General features: G+C 39.6%; 1 protein-coding gene across 1 annotated transcript in view; it reads left to right on the plus strand.

The window, feature by feature from the left end:
- LOC121528857 (integrin alpha-M-like) overlaps positions 1–18,326 on the plus strand; it is a 33,302-nt gene that overhangs the window by 4,738 nt on the left and 10,238 nt on the right. Inside the window, exons 6-19 of the mRNA XM_041816495.1 lie at positions 5,364–5,491; positions 5,633–5,775; positions 6,216–6,366; positions 6,632–6,782; positions 6,937–7,010; positions 7,132–7,252; positions 8,871–9,007; positions 9,118–9,264; positions 9,352–9,567; positions 10,246–10,379; positions 12,636–12,784; positions 12,882–13,036; positions 13,183–13,305; positions 14,271–14,344. Of these exons, the coding sequence (XP_041672429.1) occupies positions 5,364–5,491; positions 5,633–5,775; positions 6,216–6,366; positions 6,632–6,782; positions 6,937–7,010; positions 7,132–7,252; positions 8,871–9,007; positions 9,118–9,264; positions 9,352–9,567; positions 10,246–10,379; positions 12,636–12,784; positions 12,882–13,036; positions 13,183–13,305; positions 14,271–14,344 (1,903 nt within the window). The remainder of the gene's footprint in view (positions 1–5,363; positions 5,492–5,632; positions 5,776–6,215; positions 6,367–6,631; positions 6,783–6,936; positions 7,011–7,131; positions 7,253–8,870; positions 9,008–9,117; positions 9,265–9,351; positions 9,568–10,245; positions 10,380–12,635; positions 12,785–12,881; positions 13,037–13,182; positions 13,306–14,270; positions 14,345–18,326) is intronic.

The raw sequence follows: 18,326 nt of genomic DNA on the forward strand, positions 1-18,326 counted from the left end.
TATTCTCGGCGCAGGTGAAGCGCGCCCGGTGTAGTGGTAATTTGGCTGACAGGCGCGCAGTGCGCACAGGTCACCAAAACCTCACAGGCAGGTTTCCAGAGTGTCAGGCACATTTCAATGCAATAAACAATCACAGCAACCACTATTTAATGTAACCGTCTGAACCAGCATATACATTTGTATCTATATAAATTGTCCTGTCACATCCGAAGTCAGATCAAAGATGTTTGTCTCGCGTAATTGAAACTCAACCTGATGGCAGCTGGGAGTGATAAAAACTAGTGAGTTCACATCTCTCAGCCAACCACAAACAGCCACGGCATCCGATACAGAGTATATATTCGGCTTCTCTCACCTCATGAAATTCAAAAGAAATGAAAAAAGAGAGAGATGCTCGCTGAATAAATGTAAGTCAGTCAGTGTCTTAAGGATTTACCTGTGATTGCCCATATTTCTCTGTTTTAATCTTTATTCTTAACGTGATCTAAAAAGATGGAGTACATTATTGCAAGGAGGATGAGGAGGAGATACCAGGAGAGAATATATCACCAGAGGTTCTCCTATTTGGTGATGACAGAGCGGGAATGCAGGTGGATCACAAGCATGATGCCTGGATTAGCCTGCTGCTGTGTTTAATGTAATTGTCACTTCATTTTGTACTCCTATTCATGACACAGGAACAGATTACATCTGTCCCGCGACACGGTGACGCGCATCGTGGCCTCTGATGCACAGCCCGATGGCCACTGTGTGCCTTCTTTGCTCTGACAGCTTTAATTTTTTGGCCCTTCTCCTTACATCATTGAACCGTTTTTTACATCGGGCAGCGGTTCTCAGAATATCTGGGCAAACTTGACTGACAATATTAGTAACTCCCTCCCAGGCAGTTTTTGCAAAATCAGCCCTGGAGATCTGTTAGCATTACCATATATTCTGGTACTGCTAGCTTGGACCTCCCGGACCAGCACATCAGTTTCCTCCTGGGAGAAGTTTGGCCGCCTGGAGCTGCTGCTGCTGTCTTCGTCCATGGTGGTGGCGAGGTGAAATTGGCCCTGCGCCTTGCTCGCAGCGCATTTAAAGGCGAGGAGAGGCGTTCATTTGATTTGTGAAGATAACACTCGGCTGTGTTAAACCCACTCACGCCTTCTCTCCTCCCTCTTTGCCACTTGCGCTGGTGGGAGGAATGGAGGCATGGGTGCGCCGCGCCGGAATGCGCCGTGCACGAAAATTGCAAAATGCCCTGGACACACCCCATTGGCGCGGCATAGGCGCGGCGCAGGGCAGGTGCACCGCATCTGCGCCTGGTCTACGACAATAGAGCCCTACGTCTCGTCCTGCAGCGAGAGCAAAGGGTCACCGAGAGTTCAGTGGGTCACAGAGCTACAGTGGCACCTTTGATGAGGAAAAGGTAAGTTTTGGGGATTTTTAGCCAAAGAATTTTGCATAAAACCATAGATCCTTTAAGCAAACATTCACCTTTTGACTTGCTAATGTACTCACTCAATGGAGGAAGCAATAATATCATGGACTTATAGCGGAAAGGATGATAAATTAACCCCAAAAGGTAAAATGGTCCTCTGTTGACATGCTATTCCTGCATGAACTCGCAGTTCTCCCGTGATCTCTTCCTGATGATCAGGGTTGCGTGCCGCGACTCAGTGCTCTAGACTCGCTTCCAGTGGGTGAGGTCACTCGTCTTTCAGTCGGAGCAAACCCGCGGCGCTTCGGTGCGGGGCGCGCACGCTGTATATGGAAATTCGGGGTTACGTTGCTAACAATCAAACAAACTAACCAACGAACAAACCCGCCTGATCACATAACCTCATTGGCGGAGGTACCAACAAAGAACGTGTACATTTGAGTTCACCAAAACAGTAGAACTATAAAATATCCAGTGGATAAAATATATGTAAATTATTTTACCACCCAGTTACACAGTCATTAAAGTTTCCATGACTGTGACTGTCTGCTTCAATCTGATAAGAAAATTTATTCCACAGTGGACTGTACTGGTGTGAGGGATCTTTGACGTCTTATATGCTTCAATCAGCAGAAGGGGCGTGACGTCTGCCATCAGCGCATAGGATCACAGTAGTTTAAAGTCATGTCCGGAACACTGAAAACATCCGTTGTTTTTCGTGTATGTAGTCCTGATGTCCTTCCTTGTGTCTCAGTTTAAAGAGTGGCAATAGCTGCGTTTCCATTACCTTTAGAAATGTGCAAAAAACAAAAAAGCACAATAAAAAAACGGTAGTGGGAACACTTGAATTTCAAAAAACCACTGAAATATTGTTAAAAGTTTTTACACTCTTGTGAGGAGGTTTTTTCAGACGTTTCAATATAGAAATACATCGTAAAAGTGCAATGGAAACACTTTTTCCGCATTTACAGGTCTCAGGACGTGATGTACGGTATCACATGACCAGTTCACTCCGAGACAACATGCCGTGGTACGTGTGTACCCATGTGGACTTAACATTATACTTATACCCTTATACGTGGCTTTTGCCATACACACAGACATTAGCTGGGTTTCCATTACAGTTTTTTGCAAAATAAAAGCGATATTCCTTAAATTTTGATTAAGTACAATTGCGCTTTGAATGTGTTTCCATTGAAGGGAGTTTTGGGCATAGGCCTTGCAATTCACGTAAAAACTCATCTCGCGTGAATCCACTGCAGAGAAGCTTGATGCTCAAAACCTGTTGCGTGTTGGTACGGTTTTGGTTACATCTACGGTGGTTGCCTTGATAATTTTGAACAAAAGACAAAGGCAACGGACGATAGTTCAGAGGTAAAGTCTGTATGTATGGCAAAAGCCACACATTAGGGTAGAAATATGATGTTAAGAAAAGTCTCGTCTCTTCTTCTGTCTATGCGTACCGCGTCATGTTGTCTCGGAGTAACTGATCACGTGACACCGTACGTCACGTCCCGTGACTTGTAAATGCAGAAAAAGTGTTTCCATTGCACTTTTGTGATATTTCTATATCGAAACGCCTGAAAAACCTCCTCATAAAAACGTAAAAACTTTTTAGCGATATTTTCTGTTTTTTTTCGAAATTCAGGTGTTTCCATTACCAGTTTTTTACTGCGCTATTTCAATTTTGCGCATTTCCAAGTGTAATGGAAACCCAGCTAATGACTCAGAACTATCATCTGTTGCCTTTGTCTATCATTCAAAATTATCAAGGCAACCACTGTAGATGTAATCATAACCGTACCAACATGCAGCAGGTTTTGAGCATACAGCTTCCTTGCAGCAAATACTCGCAAGACGAGATTTTATGAGAATTACGAGGCTCATGCCCAAAATGCTCATCAATGAAAACACATTCAAAGCGACATTGTACTTTGTCAAAATTGTAGAAAGACTGCTTTTTTTTTGCAAAAAACTTTAATGGAAACCCAGCTAATGTTGAGTGGTGACTTTTAGTGAAACTCATCTGTGATTGTTGTCAGTACATCAGATGTTTAAAACGTAAAGTTTTCTTTTTATTAAAAGTTAAAAATACTCAACCCAAACAAGGAGACACTCCTTAGCAACTCTCTGTCTGTTGTAATGATGACCACCAGAGGCACATTTGACTGAAAGTCCCCAGTAAACAAAGTAACTCAAAACACATCTTTACAAGACACTGGTTATCATAAATAAGTCAAAAAATGACTGTAAACTGGCCTTGTAAGGCTTTGTCCAGGGGGCCTAAAGTAACTATGGCCCAGGGGCAAAATGCAGCCTGAAGTCTATTTCTGATTGGCCCACAACAAATTCTAAAAATAGAATAAAATACAGCCCACATTAGAACATGAAGTTTGTTCTCAACTGTATTGCATTTCTCAGTTTCAGCACAAGGCACGGTGCTGAATTAGCATGGTGTTACCATGTTAATTCTGTAAACAAACATTTTGACATAAAGTATTTGTTGATGTGTTTTTACATGACTAAATTGAGGCAGCACTGTACAGTAAACTTATTGGTACCCAAAAAACACTAATATCTTCTTTGATAACACCCTGATAGAATATGGCAGCACATAGCGGTACTAGAGGTATTCCTAGGGCAGAGCCAGGGGTGGCCAGGACTGACCAGGACCCCCTTAAATCTGGTTGGCCTTCCTAAAATCAGTAAAATGATCGCCTTTTTTCCTTTGTGGACCTTAAATGAAGCCTAGTCTTAGTCCATGCAGGACGCTGTAGTCATACGCCCAGCTGTGATCATGTGACAGCCAGCTGAGCCTAATTATACCCTCTCAGCTCCCACAGCCAATTACACCTCTTTCTCTCAATACAGCATTGTATTTAAATATGATTTACCTCTCACTATCCCTGCTTGCATTAATGCTGCTGCTGCTGCTTCTTGCAAAGCTTAACCTCCTCCACCCCAGCGTCCTCCTTTATAGCATAGAGCTTGTTATAGCCTCATATTCAGATCCATGCTACTAGGGATGGATTGCTTTTGAACATATTTTATTGTATTCCATATGCATTGTCATAAATGCATCTATCTATACATGGGTTTCTAGTCATGCGTTCCCTGGAAAGTCAAAGCATGCTGCTTGACCCACCCAGGGAACATCTTTTGACCAGAGCCTTCTCCGCCAAGTAAAACTGTAGATCCATTTTGCAATAAAATGGTTAAATGTATGATGAGTGTTCCTGACTGAACTAGCTATCAGATTGGTTCTACAAACTTTAATAAGGATGAGTTGTACAAAAGTGGCTCTGCCATGCTTATGTATTTCTTTATATTGCCCTCATTGGAAAAAAGTTTGGTCACCCCTGACTTAGTCAGTATTAACACTTTGTTAATTACTTGATCAATTGTTTAGTTTATGCTTCAACAATGTAAATCACTTTAACAACTGCTATTGCTACCATACGCAACCATAAATGTGATTCACTTCAAAGGACTCTAGAGCATTGGGGTTTATTCCTATTGTTACTTCCAATGAAACATGCTTTTTTGTCCTTCTTCCAGCGTTTTGTTTGCTTCCACATACTCTCTATCTCTCACATAGTTTTTCTGCCAACGGTATGTGTGCACAATCACCGTCCCTTAATCATAACATCTACTCCAAACTGGTCTTTAACTTCTATTAATAGCACTTGTCATGAAGCTATTTTAGCTTCACTATTGTCAATGACAGAGTTTGAAATGTGTTATCCATATTAATACATAGTCAGTGCTTTAGATACACAGCAGGGATCATCACATGAGATTAGTGACCAAGACAGGTACACCATTTTAACAGGCAGGCAGACACTATACATATGTGTTGTGTTGACAAATAGAGAAGGATGTAAGAATAATTATATATTTGACTTAGAAGAAAACTGCAATTTCTGTCTGCTCTTCTTGACAGAGTGTCAAAACCAAGCGGACATTACTTTCCTCATGGATGGCTCAGGCAGTGTCAATGGTCCAGATTTTAATGAAATGAAGAATTTTGTGATGGATATTTGTAACGCGTTACCACGTAGATTGGTAAAGGTAGGTTTGTGTTCATGTACACCAATTAAAGCAAAGCTTTATCCTGATCATTTTTTGCTTTGTATGCTGTTATTTACGCTCTAGAGAGCATGTCAATAAAGAACAAATAGTTTATATTCATATTTTTCTTCTTTGTCACAGTTTGCTGTTGTCCAGTTCTCTGACAGATTCCAGATCCATTCTTATTTAACCACAATTGATCCTTCAACACTGCTGCAGCAAATGAGGCAAATTACACAGCTTGGGGGTTATACTCATACAGCGACTGCAATCCGCCGTGTTGTGTAAGTGCTCTGACTACACCTCATACTTTATGGTTTAAAAACAGAGAGTGAATTATAAGATTATCGTAATAAACAGTTCAAAGTTCGCTACAACTGAAAGGTGACATATTTTAAAGATTTGAAACTGCCCTGTGCTTTTCCATGCAAATCTTTAAATGTACCAAAATGTAAATGTGAATACACACATAAACTTTCTTTGTATCTCCATGTTGATAAAGACAGGGTGTTAATTTTTTTTGTAGACAATCAACTACCATAGACATGAATATCTTGTCCTGTTTGATAAGCACTGACTTGATTCTAGTAGAGGACAGAATGTAAAAGCTTTAAATATTTAAAGTATAATTTACTGTTTAATTTATAAAAGTATAACTGCTTTTTAACATTGAAAAAACAAGAATGAAAATGTGTACTGAAAGCAGATCTTTTTTCTTTTACAGTAATGAGGTCTTCATAGAGAGCCGAGGGTCAAGGAAAAATGTGAAGAAAATACTGATTGTCATTACAGATGGACAATCTAATGATCCTGCTAGCTTGACCAATGCTGTCAATTTAGCACAAAGCAAAAAAATAGTTCGATTTGCTATTGGGGTAAGTTGTATCTGATTTTGGTACAATGAAGTTAATCACAAGCCAGCTAACAAGCTAAATTCATATTTGTATGTAACAATAATACTGTAATACCTTTTTGATGTTAACTCTAAGAACAACATAGCTGAATTAGTTATCAAGACAGCGTCTTTTTTTTTAGCAAACTTTTTAAATGTGGCAGTTGATAACAGTAACAGATCCAGTATTTAACCTCGAAAGTACCACATGTCCAAAAAACAGATCTTTTTGTTTAAAACATTCTTAGGTGGGGTCGGCATTCAGTTCACGAGATGCAATAAATGAACTGAACAAAATTGCATCTTCCCCGTCATCAGACCATGTGTTTCAAGTGCAAAGCTTCAATGCTCTTCAAAAAATAAGACAAACTTTGCAGGACAAAATCTTCTCTATCGAAGGTACTGATGTAGATTCAACAAATATCACTCTACATTTTCTCATTCTAAAAAGTCAACATTGAGTATTGTTATGTTGTTTGATGGAGTATAACACTGTAAATCCCACTATGTTAAGAAGGAATGCTGTCTGTACTCATATATTTTGCTTCTACAGGATCTAAGACATCTGGAGAAACAGTCAAAAGAGAAATGTCTCAGGGTGGATTCAGTGCAGCTTATTCCCCCAAGGTAAAAAAAAAAAAAAAAAAAAAAAAAAAATTTAGAAATTCCATATATACAGTATATGTTTAGCCTTCTATTATTGTTTGGTGGTGAACACACAGTCTTGAAATTTCTGTCTTCATTGAAGGGAATAATGATGAGCATTGTTGGTGCAAACCAGTGGAAGGGAGGTTTCGATAGATACACAGCTGATTACCAATTCAGGAACTCCTATGAGCCCAGCTTTATGGCGTCTGACAGTTACCTTGGTAAGAATATGACAGTTATTTAAAAAGAAACAGACATATTTGAAAAGCAGATTTGTATTACCTATGTATGTTTTAAAAGTAAAGATGCACTGCAGTATATTTTTGAAAGACATATGTAACCAAAGATACATTTAAAACAAAACTATACAGAGTCTGCTGGTGGAGCTCAGGTGGTTTAACCACAGGCAAAGTCAAAAAACTGACAGGGGCCTCCTACACCCAGGGGCCTCAAGGCAAAGGCAAGTTTGTGCATAAAATTTGAGGCATAAATGATTTTAATAATCAAGATGAGTATTTAGAATGTAAATAAGGTGCCCAAAGTGCATTGGATAGTATCAGGATAACCTTTAATACTCCAAAACCTGCATGAGAAGAACCCCTGTACCCTTGTGAGTTCAAGTCCCCAAAATGTCTTGAAGAGAAATGCTTTAAAATATTTTTCTTAACTTGTTATGATTACTTTTAGCAAAATGGAGGAGGGCATCATGTTGGGTCTCATTCATCCACATCTTCTTTAGATTTCTTTTGGACTCAAATTTCCTAACAAGACCTACATGACGTTTGTATACAGCTGAGTTTTCTGCACTTGCATTCTTAAACTGATTGCTGCTACCTTGTGCACGTGTGCAAACACTAAAGAGAGAGTGGCACTGAAGAGAAGCAGCAAAATATCAGAAATGACTGAATTCTGATAAAGTATGAAAATGGTTCCACATCTCAAGAACCAGTATCTGGTTGCTGTGAGGGTCAGAGAACCCAGGTAACGCTGCCAACCTTGCAACGCACCAAACCCCTGTGCTCAACCCTTCAGGTGGTGGGCCCACAGAGTTGTGGCTCCAAATTTCCTCTTTGGGCCAACCCTGGCCATCAGACACTCACCATCCAGCCCCTCCTCCAGGTCTGGCTCCATAGGGGTGCCCTGGTTTCCCTCTTCTGGTTGTGGTGACTCGAATCCCCAAGAGCCACTCTTGGTTTGTTGAACTGGTCTTTCTCTGGTCCCTCCCCTGGGACTAATTTGCCTTGGGAGACGGCACCAGGGGCTAGTGCCCTCAACAACATAGCTTCCAGATCACAGGGACATGCAAACCCCACCACAATGGCCATTCTTGGAGGGGGATGAGATGAGGGTCAGCACATCCAAATGGAAGGCCAAGGTTCTCTGCTGGAAAACTCTGGATTACTCCATCCGCATGGGTAGTGAGCCTTTGCCCCAAGTGAAGGACTTCAAGAGTCTTGGGGTCTTGTTCTTGAGTGATGGTAGAATGGACCATGAGACTAACAAGTGGATTGGAAGTGACTGTTGTGGTGAAGAGGCAGTTGAGCTGGAAGGCAAAGCTCTACCGGTCAATCTTCGTTCCAACCAGCATCTGCTGTCATGAGCTTTGGGTAGTGACTGAAAGAATGAGATCATGGGTTCAAGCAGTCAACATGAGATTCTTTTGGAGTGTTTCTGGGCTCAGCCTTAATGATAGGGTGAGGAGCTCGGACAAAACTGTAGGTAATGGCTCCTCTAGCAGATTGCTGTAGATTACTCTAACACGGTTGAGTCTTTAAAAACAACTCTACAGAATAAGTTGGTCTTAATCCTGGTGGTCTGGATTTGACTTCTTAATTCCAGGTTACTCCATGGCAGTGGCTAAAACCATGAGAGGTTCACTGACAATTGTTGGAGCCCCAAGATATAAACACAGAGGAGCTGTGATAGCAGTTCAGGAAAACAACATCAATCAAATGATCGACCCATATCCATGGCAGGTTTGTGTTAACACCTGAGGAAAGCAGCTCACTTCATAATGCTTAGAAAATACAACATAAAAGCTTCTTTAACTCTTTAATGTGTTATCCATCTCTTGCTGCTTCCTCAGTTTCAGAGCGGGGAATATTTTGGAGCAGAGGTTTGTTCAATGAATCTGGATCGTGACAGCTACACAGATCTAGTCCTCATCTCAGCCCCGATGTACAATGAAGATGACAGAGAGGGAAGAGTCTATGTCTGTCACTTAAGTGGACTGGTAAATGTCTTATCCAGCTTCACTAGTTTCTGTTTTTAGGTGTAATGAAAGCGCTAATTTTGACCATCATCCTTGTGTTTTCACCAGAGTTTGGACTGTCACTTGGACTCTCCATTACTACTGAGAGGGGCTGCATCCAACAAAGGAAGGTTTGGCTCTTCTCTTGCTGTATTGCCTGATCTGCATAGAGATAATTTCAATGATTTGGCTGTTGGAGCACCTTTGGAAAACGACGGTACTGGCAGTATCTACATATTCCATGGTGAGGGAGGGATAAGAGGGATAAATCCTGATTTCTCACAGGTGAGCAAGGTCAAATAGGTCAATGCTTTCCCTTTTTTATTTTCAATTGTATGGTTTCAATTTTGCCCCCAACTCTTAAATAAAATCCTAAACTACAGAAGTCATTAAAGGGATATTTCAGGATTTTTGCGCACAGGCAAGCCAACATATTTTCTTGGCCCATTATTCCGTAAAACTCGTTTATTTACGCGGACAACATGTTCCCATCTACAGCCGTTATGCCCCAGCTCTCTCCGAGCTCGTAATAACAACGGAATCAAATTACACGGAAATCACTGGAGGCTAATGTTACCACTATAGCCAAGCACCTCATACGACCCAACTTCAAAAATCCTGAAATATCCCTTTAATAAAGGCTCCATGACATCACACATGAGGCCAAACAATGGATGTAGCTTTAGTGGAAATGCTGTCCCATGGAGGTTAACTGAGAATCAGGAAAGGAACCAGGCCAGAATAACGTTTTGGTTGCCAAATTTCACCATCATAGCCTCCAAACAATAAAAATAACACAAATACTGACATTCTGATACTGGACCTGACTGGAATTCTTTTTTTTTAGTTCTCATAAATCTGCCTCAAGTGATGACTCAAAGTTTTTTGCTCTTCTTCATTGGGCTTTGTATTTCATTTTGAAAGTGTCTGCTTGTTGAAAACCTATCCTTGTTCTGCATATAGAGAATCACTGGCTCTGAAGTTCAGTCAGGACTGAAGTTCTTTGGCACGTCAATCAGCAAGTCATCTTTTGACCAAAGCGGGGACAAGCTGCCGGACTTAGCGGTGGGATCGAAGGGCAAAGTTGTTCTTCTAAGGTAAAAGTTTCCTGTCATACAAATAAGTCTCCTGTACAACTCTCCCTTTGGTATCAAAGTTACACAGTGTAGTATATTCAAAATAAAATGCCAACATTTTTATATGAAAAAGACACATTTTTTTGGTGATTATATAATCTCAAATATTTCCAACAGCATTCAAAGTCAAAGAAATTCAATTTTTACTGTTTTAACAGTCTGTCTGTGTCTCCATTGTGACAGAGAGAACATGTTTATGTTGCTTAAAAAAAGACTGTGGCATTGGGAAGTAGGGATGGGTACCTTTCGCCTTTGAACCGGTACGGTACCGATTCCCGGTACTTTTGAGTGTGAATAATATGCAATAATAAATGTTATATAACTTTAAAACTTCTGAATTTTCAATATCAAAACACTATCAAATATCAGTGCTTAAAAAAAGTGTTTTTAAAAAATTACTCCAACATGGAGAACCTAAACTACTATACCTTCCCAGCGTTTTTCTTTATATATTGCACAAATGAAAACCCAGCCCACTACCTCCTATTCCTCTAATTTCCCCCCTTGGAAAAATGTGTGTTGGGGTCCATGGAGGGAGAATAAGTTTAAAACAAATGAACAATAGAGTATGGAGTCAAAATAACTAAATAAATAAATAAGAGGTATAAAATTTTACCGATTAAAGTAATACAAATGATAGTAAACAAACGACTTCCTCTGCCATGAACTACAGTACATGTACTGCACATCTTCTTTCCTCATGCAGTTCTTTTTCCAACAAAACTAAGATGTCATCTTTCCCTGGTAAGAGCAGAGTCTGCTCCTCACTCATCAATCAATCATGTGACCATCCACACAGAAGCATAAACGTCACACACAGGATCCATTACGTTATATTTGTATACTGCAAAAACTTAACAGAAAGTGGCAAATTGATTCATTCTGTGATGAAAGAAGCAGCGAAGACGAGCCTGCGGCTCTGTCACTCCTTCAAAATCACTCTGAGTCCATCCTGACAGTGCTTTATACGGCACCAGCTGCGCTAAGTTAAAGAGATGGAGAGCAACTTTAAGGACACAGTCACGTTAGGCAGTCCTCACCGTGCCTTAATTCAGTCTCTGTGAGGTGACTGAGCGAACAAACGCATCCTTCTATCTACTATATTTTCATGGTTGATATCCACAACATAAACGGGCAAATCACGGTGTTTAAAGTGAGGATTCACTACGAGAGAGCGAGAGGGAGGCGAACGAGCAGGAAACAGTCGGAGCCGATCAGTCATGCTTGTTTTGTTGATTCAGTGCGCTGCTACTGACGTCATTACGCATGTGTGTGTAATGCTGAGTTCACGTCCGGCATGGAAAATTGACTACTTTTCCTCTCTCTTGCAGTCACAAGGGTGCGTTTAGGTACCAAAACATGGTACCGTTTGATTTTACATGAATTGGTACTCGGTAGTACCGACGGAATTCGGTCGGTGCTTATAAAAGTACCGAATTCGGTACCCATCCCTATTGGGAAGCATGAGCTGCCACTGGCAGCTGCTATTCTATTGCTGTATCTCATTCATGTTTTGTGCTGCCTACCAGTGATGGAGCAAAGCTATTCTCTGCCCCATAATGCACTACAGCTCTATTCCCTGACCCCAGTGATGTTGTTGCTCCTCTAAATATTTCCATGTGGATCAGAGCTATCATATTACCAAGCCCTGCGCTTCTTTTGAAGACAGGACTCTGTTCTATAAAAAACTACATCCTATAAGGTACAACCCAAATTCTAAAAAAGTTAGAATTCCACATAAGGGAGAAAAACTATCAAAAGTGGCCTTCCCATTTTGTACTGTGCAAGTAATCCCAGAATGCTTTGGGAGTAGCTCAGCGCAAAGGAGGAAGGCCAACTTTAACAGCTTTTCTCAATCATGTGAAATTCATCCTAAACCTCATGATGTGCAGCTTTTATTTCAAAGAGTCCATAATTCAAAACAAGTAAGCTGTGGAGGAGGGCGGAGCAGAAGTTAAAAATTGTGTGATTCAACATTTTCATCATAAAACCCTGAGGTAAACAAATCACCTCTAATGGATTGGATCATGTAATTCAGATTTTTCAGTGTGGATCATGAAGCCAATATTCCTTCTTAAGACTATTTCTTGAGGCATTTTGCTTTTATTGTGATAGAACAGTTGAAGAGAAACAGGAAACACAAGCACAGGAATACGCAACACCAAATTTGGCTCGTGAAGCCAAGTTTTATTTTGATGTGTCCTTCTCTGTTTCCAGATCAAAGCCAATAGTAATGGTGGAAGCTGGGGTGACATACAACCCTAAACAAATCCCCACTCAAGACGCAACCTCAGACTGCTCAGTGCCCTTGAGGAACACGGCTCAGATCTGTTTTTCCATGACAAAAATCTCAGAAGTCAATAGAGGTGCCTGTTTTCCTCCAATCCTCAACACTACTGAGCCACTGTCTATGCACTCCAATACTTTCATGACTGCCTCTTAATGATCTCTAATCTCTTCCAGCTCAAGCAAGTATCAACTTTACTTTAACGCTTGATGCCACCCGCAAGATACCAAATAACCGAGCTTTCATCAGGGACAAAGTACAAGAGGAGACTGGATCAATTAATCTTGATTTAGTACGACCACAATGCCAAGATATTGTCTTTTTTGTGAAGGTGAATCATTAAAACATTTAAAAATAAGATCTTTCATTGAATATATGTCTCTGCTTTTGAATGGTATTAACAGAACCAACTCTTATTCTGCTGTAATTCAATGTGGAAAATGTCCAAGTTTTTCTCAGTGAGTCCCTGTTTTGCAGGCTTGTACAGAGGATGCTTTAAATGAACTTCGCAATGAGCTCACATTCACCTTTGAAGGCGTGCCAAATGGAGGTCTGAGCCCCAGTCTTTCCCAGCAGGCTCAGACTTCAGCCTTCTATCCTGTAAGTTTAAAGTTCTTCAAAAACATATATTCCTTCTTATTTCTGCATTAGTTCAGATTTGAAACACAAGACTAATACTGATCACGTTATTCACAGCTACAGGTCGTCCTGCAGCACCTACCAAGGGCTTGCTCACTAGCAAAATCATTTTCCACAAAACATGACTTAAACTTACTTCAAACATTACAACAACATCCTCACAAAACTCTAAACATGTAAGACAGTTATTTCAGACTTGTTTGCTGTATTTCTTTACCATGGACATACCTGAAAAAGAGGAGAGTCATGAGATTGATTCTGTGCTGTCTCCTCATCAAGAGCTTTTAGTAAAATGTGGAAAACACCGCATATCCCCCTAGTGTGTTTGTGAGGCAAAAGCAATCAATCACAGATGATCTTAGCTCAGCCTACTGAGTAGAGAAAAGATAAAATGACTAAATCTGGCTTGTAACATGAAAGAATGAGGTGAACAGTGTATTTTAAACATTCTTTTAGCACTGAAATTACTTTCTGTTAAATTAAACTGATTTTAAAAAGTATTTTAAATATTTTTTAATATTGTAATCGCTTTTAATGATTTTTTCCTGTGGATATACCATGTTCTTACCCTTAATCAAATCTTGAATAATTTGCAAACCATGAACTTGTTGTTTTTATCCTTACATGCTCATGGATGACTTTTTGACCTGTCACATTTTAACATGCTAGTATACAGATAATCAACAAAGTTTATTGTAGCAGTAAAGAAAAATCAAAGCTTTTGTCACTAGTTTTTGAGAAGTCCGTATCACAAAATGGATCATTTTACAATTCAGGGGCTCTTGTCCATGATGTCTTCCCTCCAAAGCCATGTTGGCTCATTGCTGAATTCAATAACAAAAGCAGGATTGCAAATTTATTACTCCTGTTATTGTGTTTTCTCTCTTCTTAACTAAGTGTGTTTTTTCTGACACTCTCTTCAACAGTTAGGATTTGAGATCAACTGCGGCACTGATGACAAATGTGTAGATGACCTGAAAGTGGATATCAGCTTTGGCAAGTGAGTTGCCACACTCCAGACCTACCAGTGTTTGTGAATGAGCAAGAAAAAGGGGTTCAGTCAAAAAACACTCTCATTATACATTTTACCATTTCATGCAAAATGGATGTACTGTTTGACTTGGCAGAGAAGGCTCTGCTCAAAAGATAATCCCTGGGTTAGTAAAGCAGCATACACTGACTTTCCAGGGAGCAAATGGCTAAAAACCCTCACATGCATAGATACATTTATGACAATGTGTATTGAATGCAACAAAATTAGTTTAAATTAAATAAATTAATAATAGAATTAATCTGAATGAGGGTGCAAAAAGCTTTATACTATGAAGGAGGAGGCTGGGGTGGAGGAGGTTAAGCTTTGCCAGATGCAGCAGCATGGAGCTGCAGCATTAGTGCAAGCAGGGATTAGAAGGAAGAGCATCATTTTTAAATACACTGCTGTGTTGAGAGAAAGAGCTGTTATTGGCTGTGGGGGCTGGGAGGTGATCATCAGGATCATTAGTTTTTCATACAGGGCCAGGTAGGTTTGTTACGGTGGCCCTGAAGGCCAACACAAAATAAATATTTCAAAAGCGCAAAATATATTTCCGAAAACACAAAAACATTTCACAATACACAAAAACATTTCACAAAACACAAATACATTTCACAATACACAAAAACATTTCACCAGTCGCAAAATACATTTCACAAAACACAAAAACATTTCTCAATACATTTCACCAATCGCACAATACACAAAAACATTTCACCAATCACAAAATACATTTCACAAAACACAAAAACATTTCACAATACACAAAAACATTTCACAAAACACAAAAACATTTCACAAAACACAAAAACATTTCACAAAACACAAAAACATTTCACAAAACACAAAAACATTTCACAATACACAAAAACATTTCACAATACACAAAAGCATTTCACCAATCGCAAAATACATTTCACAAAACACAAAAACATTTCACAATACACAAAAACATTTCACCAATCGCAAAATACATTTCACAAAACACAAAAACATTTCACAATTCACAAAAACATTTCACAAAACACAAAAACATTTCACAAAACACAAAAACATTTCACAAAACACAAAAACATTTCACAAAACACAAAAACATTTCACCGATCGCAAAATACATTTCACAATACACAAAAACATTTCACCGATCGCAAAATACATTTCACGAAACCGGAAAGGGTAGGACCATGGTACTTGTTTGTGATTGGCTAAACCCAAGTCTGTCCGGCATCAGTCATTTATCATTTCCTGTTTATACTTCTTACCGCAATAGCCGAGCGAGCACGAAATTTCAAGTGTCTACCGGCATGGAAGAGGAACTTGAGTTGATAGCGGAATACGTCAACAAGGGAAATACATATAGTGTGATTCTTGATATGCTCTCCTCATATCATGACATACACATTTCAATTGGAAGCCTAAAATCGCGCTTAAAGTGTCGTGCCAAAAGAAGTACCCCCGGTAGGATTTGTATCCCCCTGCCGCCTTTGCCGAAGGAGTTGACTATTGACTATCAGGCGTAGATTTCGCCTCAGTGAATAAAAATGACAATAAAAGAATGTATAAAGCAGAAGATTAGTTTTGATCATCTGTTTTATTCATCATTATCGTGTTTTTGTCGGTAATATCTTTTAAAATAAGATCTTTTAAGTGAATGTTTTAATACTGCAGCTTGGTGCACACTCATTACGCCGAACTGAGAACGCATCTTTTTCCTCCTGCGTCCTGTCATTGTATTTTGGCGGCGTGTTGGTCATCAAATCTGGGTCCACGCTGCTGTACATGAGTAACAGACATATTTTCTTCATAACTTTTATCATCTTCTATTAGCGCTGTTTAGCGTCAAGCCGCTGACATGCACTCACCACTTCCCACTTCCGCCTCGAGATATTTCAAAATAAAGGTCCTGCATAGCCATTTCACTGAATATTAACTTGTCTATTGACCAGTCTGAACAAGATTTATGTACAGAGAGATCAATTTCAGACCATTTATTTCAACACATCGTCCACTTCGACTGCATCCCACTCTAAACAAGTGTTTCACAGTGTAAAGAACTGTAAAAAACAAAGGAACATTTAATTGCGATCAAATATGTCATCTCTTCAGGGTGTATAAATGGTGCAAAGTGTATCCCCCCTCCAGAATGCTCAAATCATGAACTACCATCATAACATTCATTTTGTGTTCATTTCTGATCAAGCCTGATAATACTGGAGAGTTTGAACAGGTTAACTCACTTCTATTTCAAGTTACAGGGGGATACAAATTATTTCAGGGCCAAATCTAGGCCTGATGTATTTGTTATCCCCCCTCTAACTTCAAGAATAATGCTTCAAACTTCTCCAAAGTCCCAAATGTCATCAGTTGTCATGAGAGCTGGCCAAGAAAAGTCTATTGAGGCAGGGGGCCCCACCTCTTCCTTGTGGATGGGGGTACAAATCCTGGCAAGGCTAAAATGAGACCTAAAATCATTTGTAATTTGCATTAAAGCAAAGACAAGGCAGTAGTACACCATTTATACACCCTGAAGAGAGGACATAACAATTTGTATCCCCTGTAACTTGAAATAGAAGTGAGTTAACCTGTTCAAACTCTCCAGTATTATCAGGCTTGATCAGAAATGAACACAAAATGAATGTTATGATGGTAGTTCATGATTTGAGCATTCTGGAGGGGGGATACACTTTGCACCATTTATACACCCTGAAGAGATGACATATTTGATCGCAATGAAATGTTCCTTTGTTTTTTACAGTTCTTTACACTGTGAAACACTTGTTTAGAGTGGGATGCAGTCGAAGTGGACGATGCGTTGAAATAAATGGTCTGAAATTGATCTCTCTGTACATAAATCTTGTTCAGACTGGTCAATAGACAAGTTAATATTCAGTGAAATGGCTATGCAGGACCTTTATTTTGAAATATCTCGAGGCGGAAGTGGGAAGTGGTGAGTGCATGTCAGCGGCTTGACGCTAAACAGCGCTAATAGAAGATGATAAAAGTTATGAAGAAAATATGTCTGTTACTCATGTACAGCAGCGTGGACCCAGATTTGATGACCAACACGCCGCCAAAATACCATGACAGGACGCAGGAGGAAAAAGATGCGTTCTCAGTTCGGCGTAATGAGTGTGCACCAAGCTGCAGTATCAAAACATTCACTTAAAAGATCTTATTTTAAAAGATATTACTGACAAAAACACGATAATGAAGAATAAAACAGATGATCAAAACTAATCTTCTGCTTTATACATTCTTTTATTGTCATTTTTATTCACTGAGGCGAAATCTACGCCTGATAGTCAATAGTCAACTCCTTCGGCAAAGGCGGCAGGGGGATACAAATCCTACCGGGGGTACTTCTTTTGGCACGACACTTTAAGCGCGATTTTAGGCTTCCAATTGAAATGTGTATGTCATGATATGAGGAGAGCATATCAAGAATCACACTATATGTATTTCCCTTGTTGACGTATTCCGCTATCAACTCAAGTTCCTCTTCCATGCCGGTAGACACTTGAAATTTCGTGCTCGCTCGGCTATTGCGGTAAGAAGTATAAACAGGAAATGATAAATGACTGATGCCGGACAGACTTGGGTTTAGCCAATCACAAACAAGTACCATGGTCCTACCCTTTCCGGTTTCGTGAAATGTATTTTGCGATCGGTGAAATGTTTTTGTGTATTGTGAAATGTATTTTGCGATCGGTGAAATGTTTTTGTGTTTTGTGAAATGTTTTTGTGTTTTGTGAAATGTTTTTGTGTATTGTGAAATGTATTTTGCGATCGGTGAAATGTTTTTGTGTTTTGTGAAATGTTTTTGTGTTTTGTGAAATGTTTTTGTGTTTTGTGAAATGTTTTTGTGTATTGTGAAATGTTTTTGTGTATTGTGAAATGTATTTGTGTTTTGTGATTTTTTTTTGTGTATTGTGAAATGTTTTTGTGTTTT

Source organism: Cheilinus undulatus, linkage group 20 (genome assembly GCF_018320785.1).
Source record: "Cheilinus undulatus linkage group 20, ASM1832078v1, whole genome shotgun sequence".
Classification (NCBI taxonomy): Eukaryota; Metazoa; Chordata; class Actinopteri; order Labriformes; family Labridae; genus Cheilinus; species Cheilinus undulatus.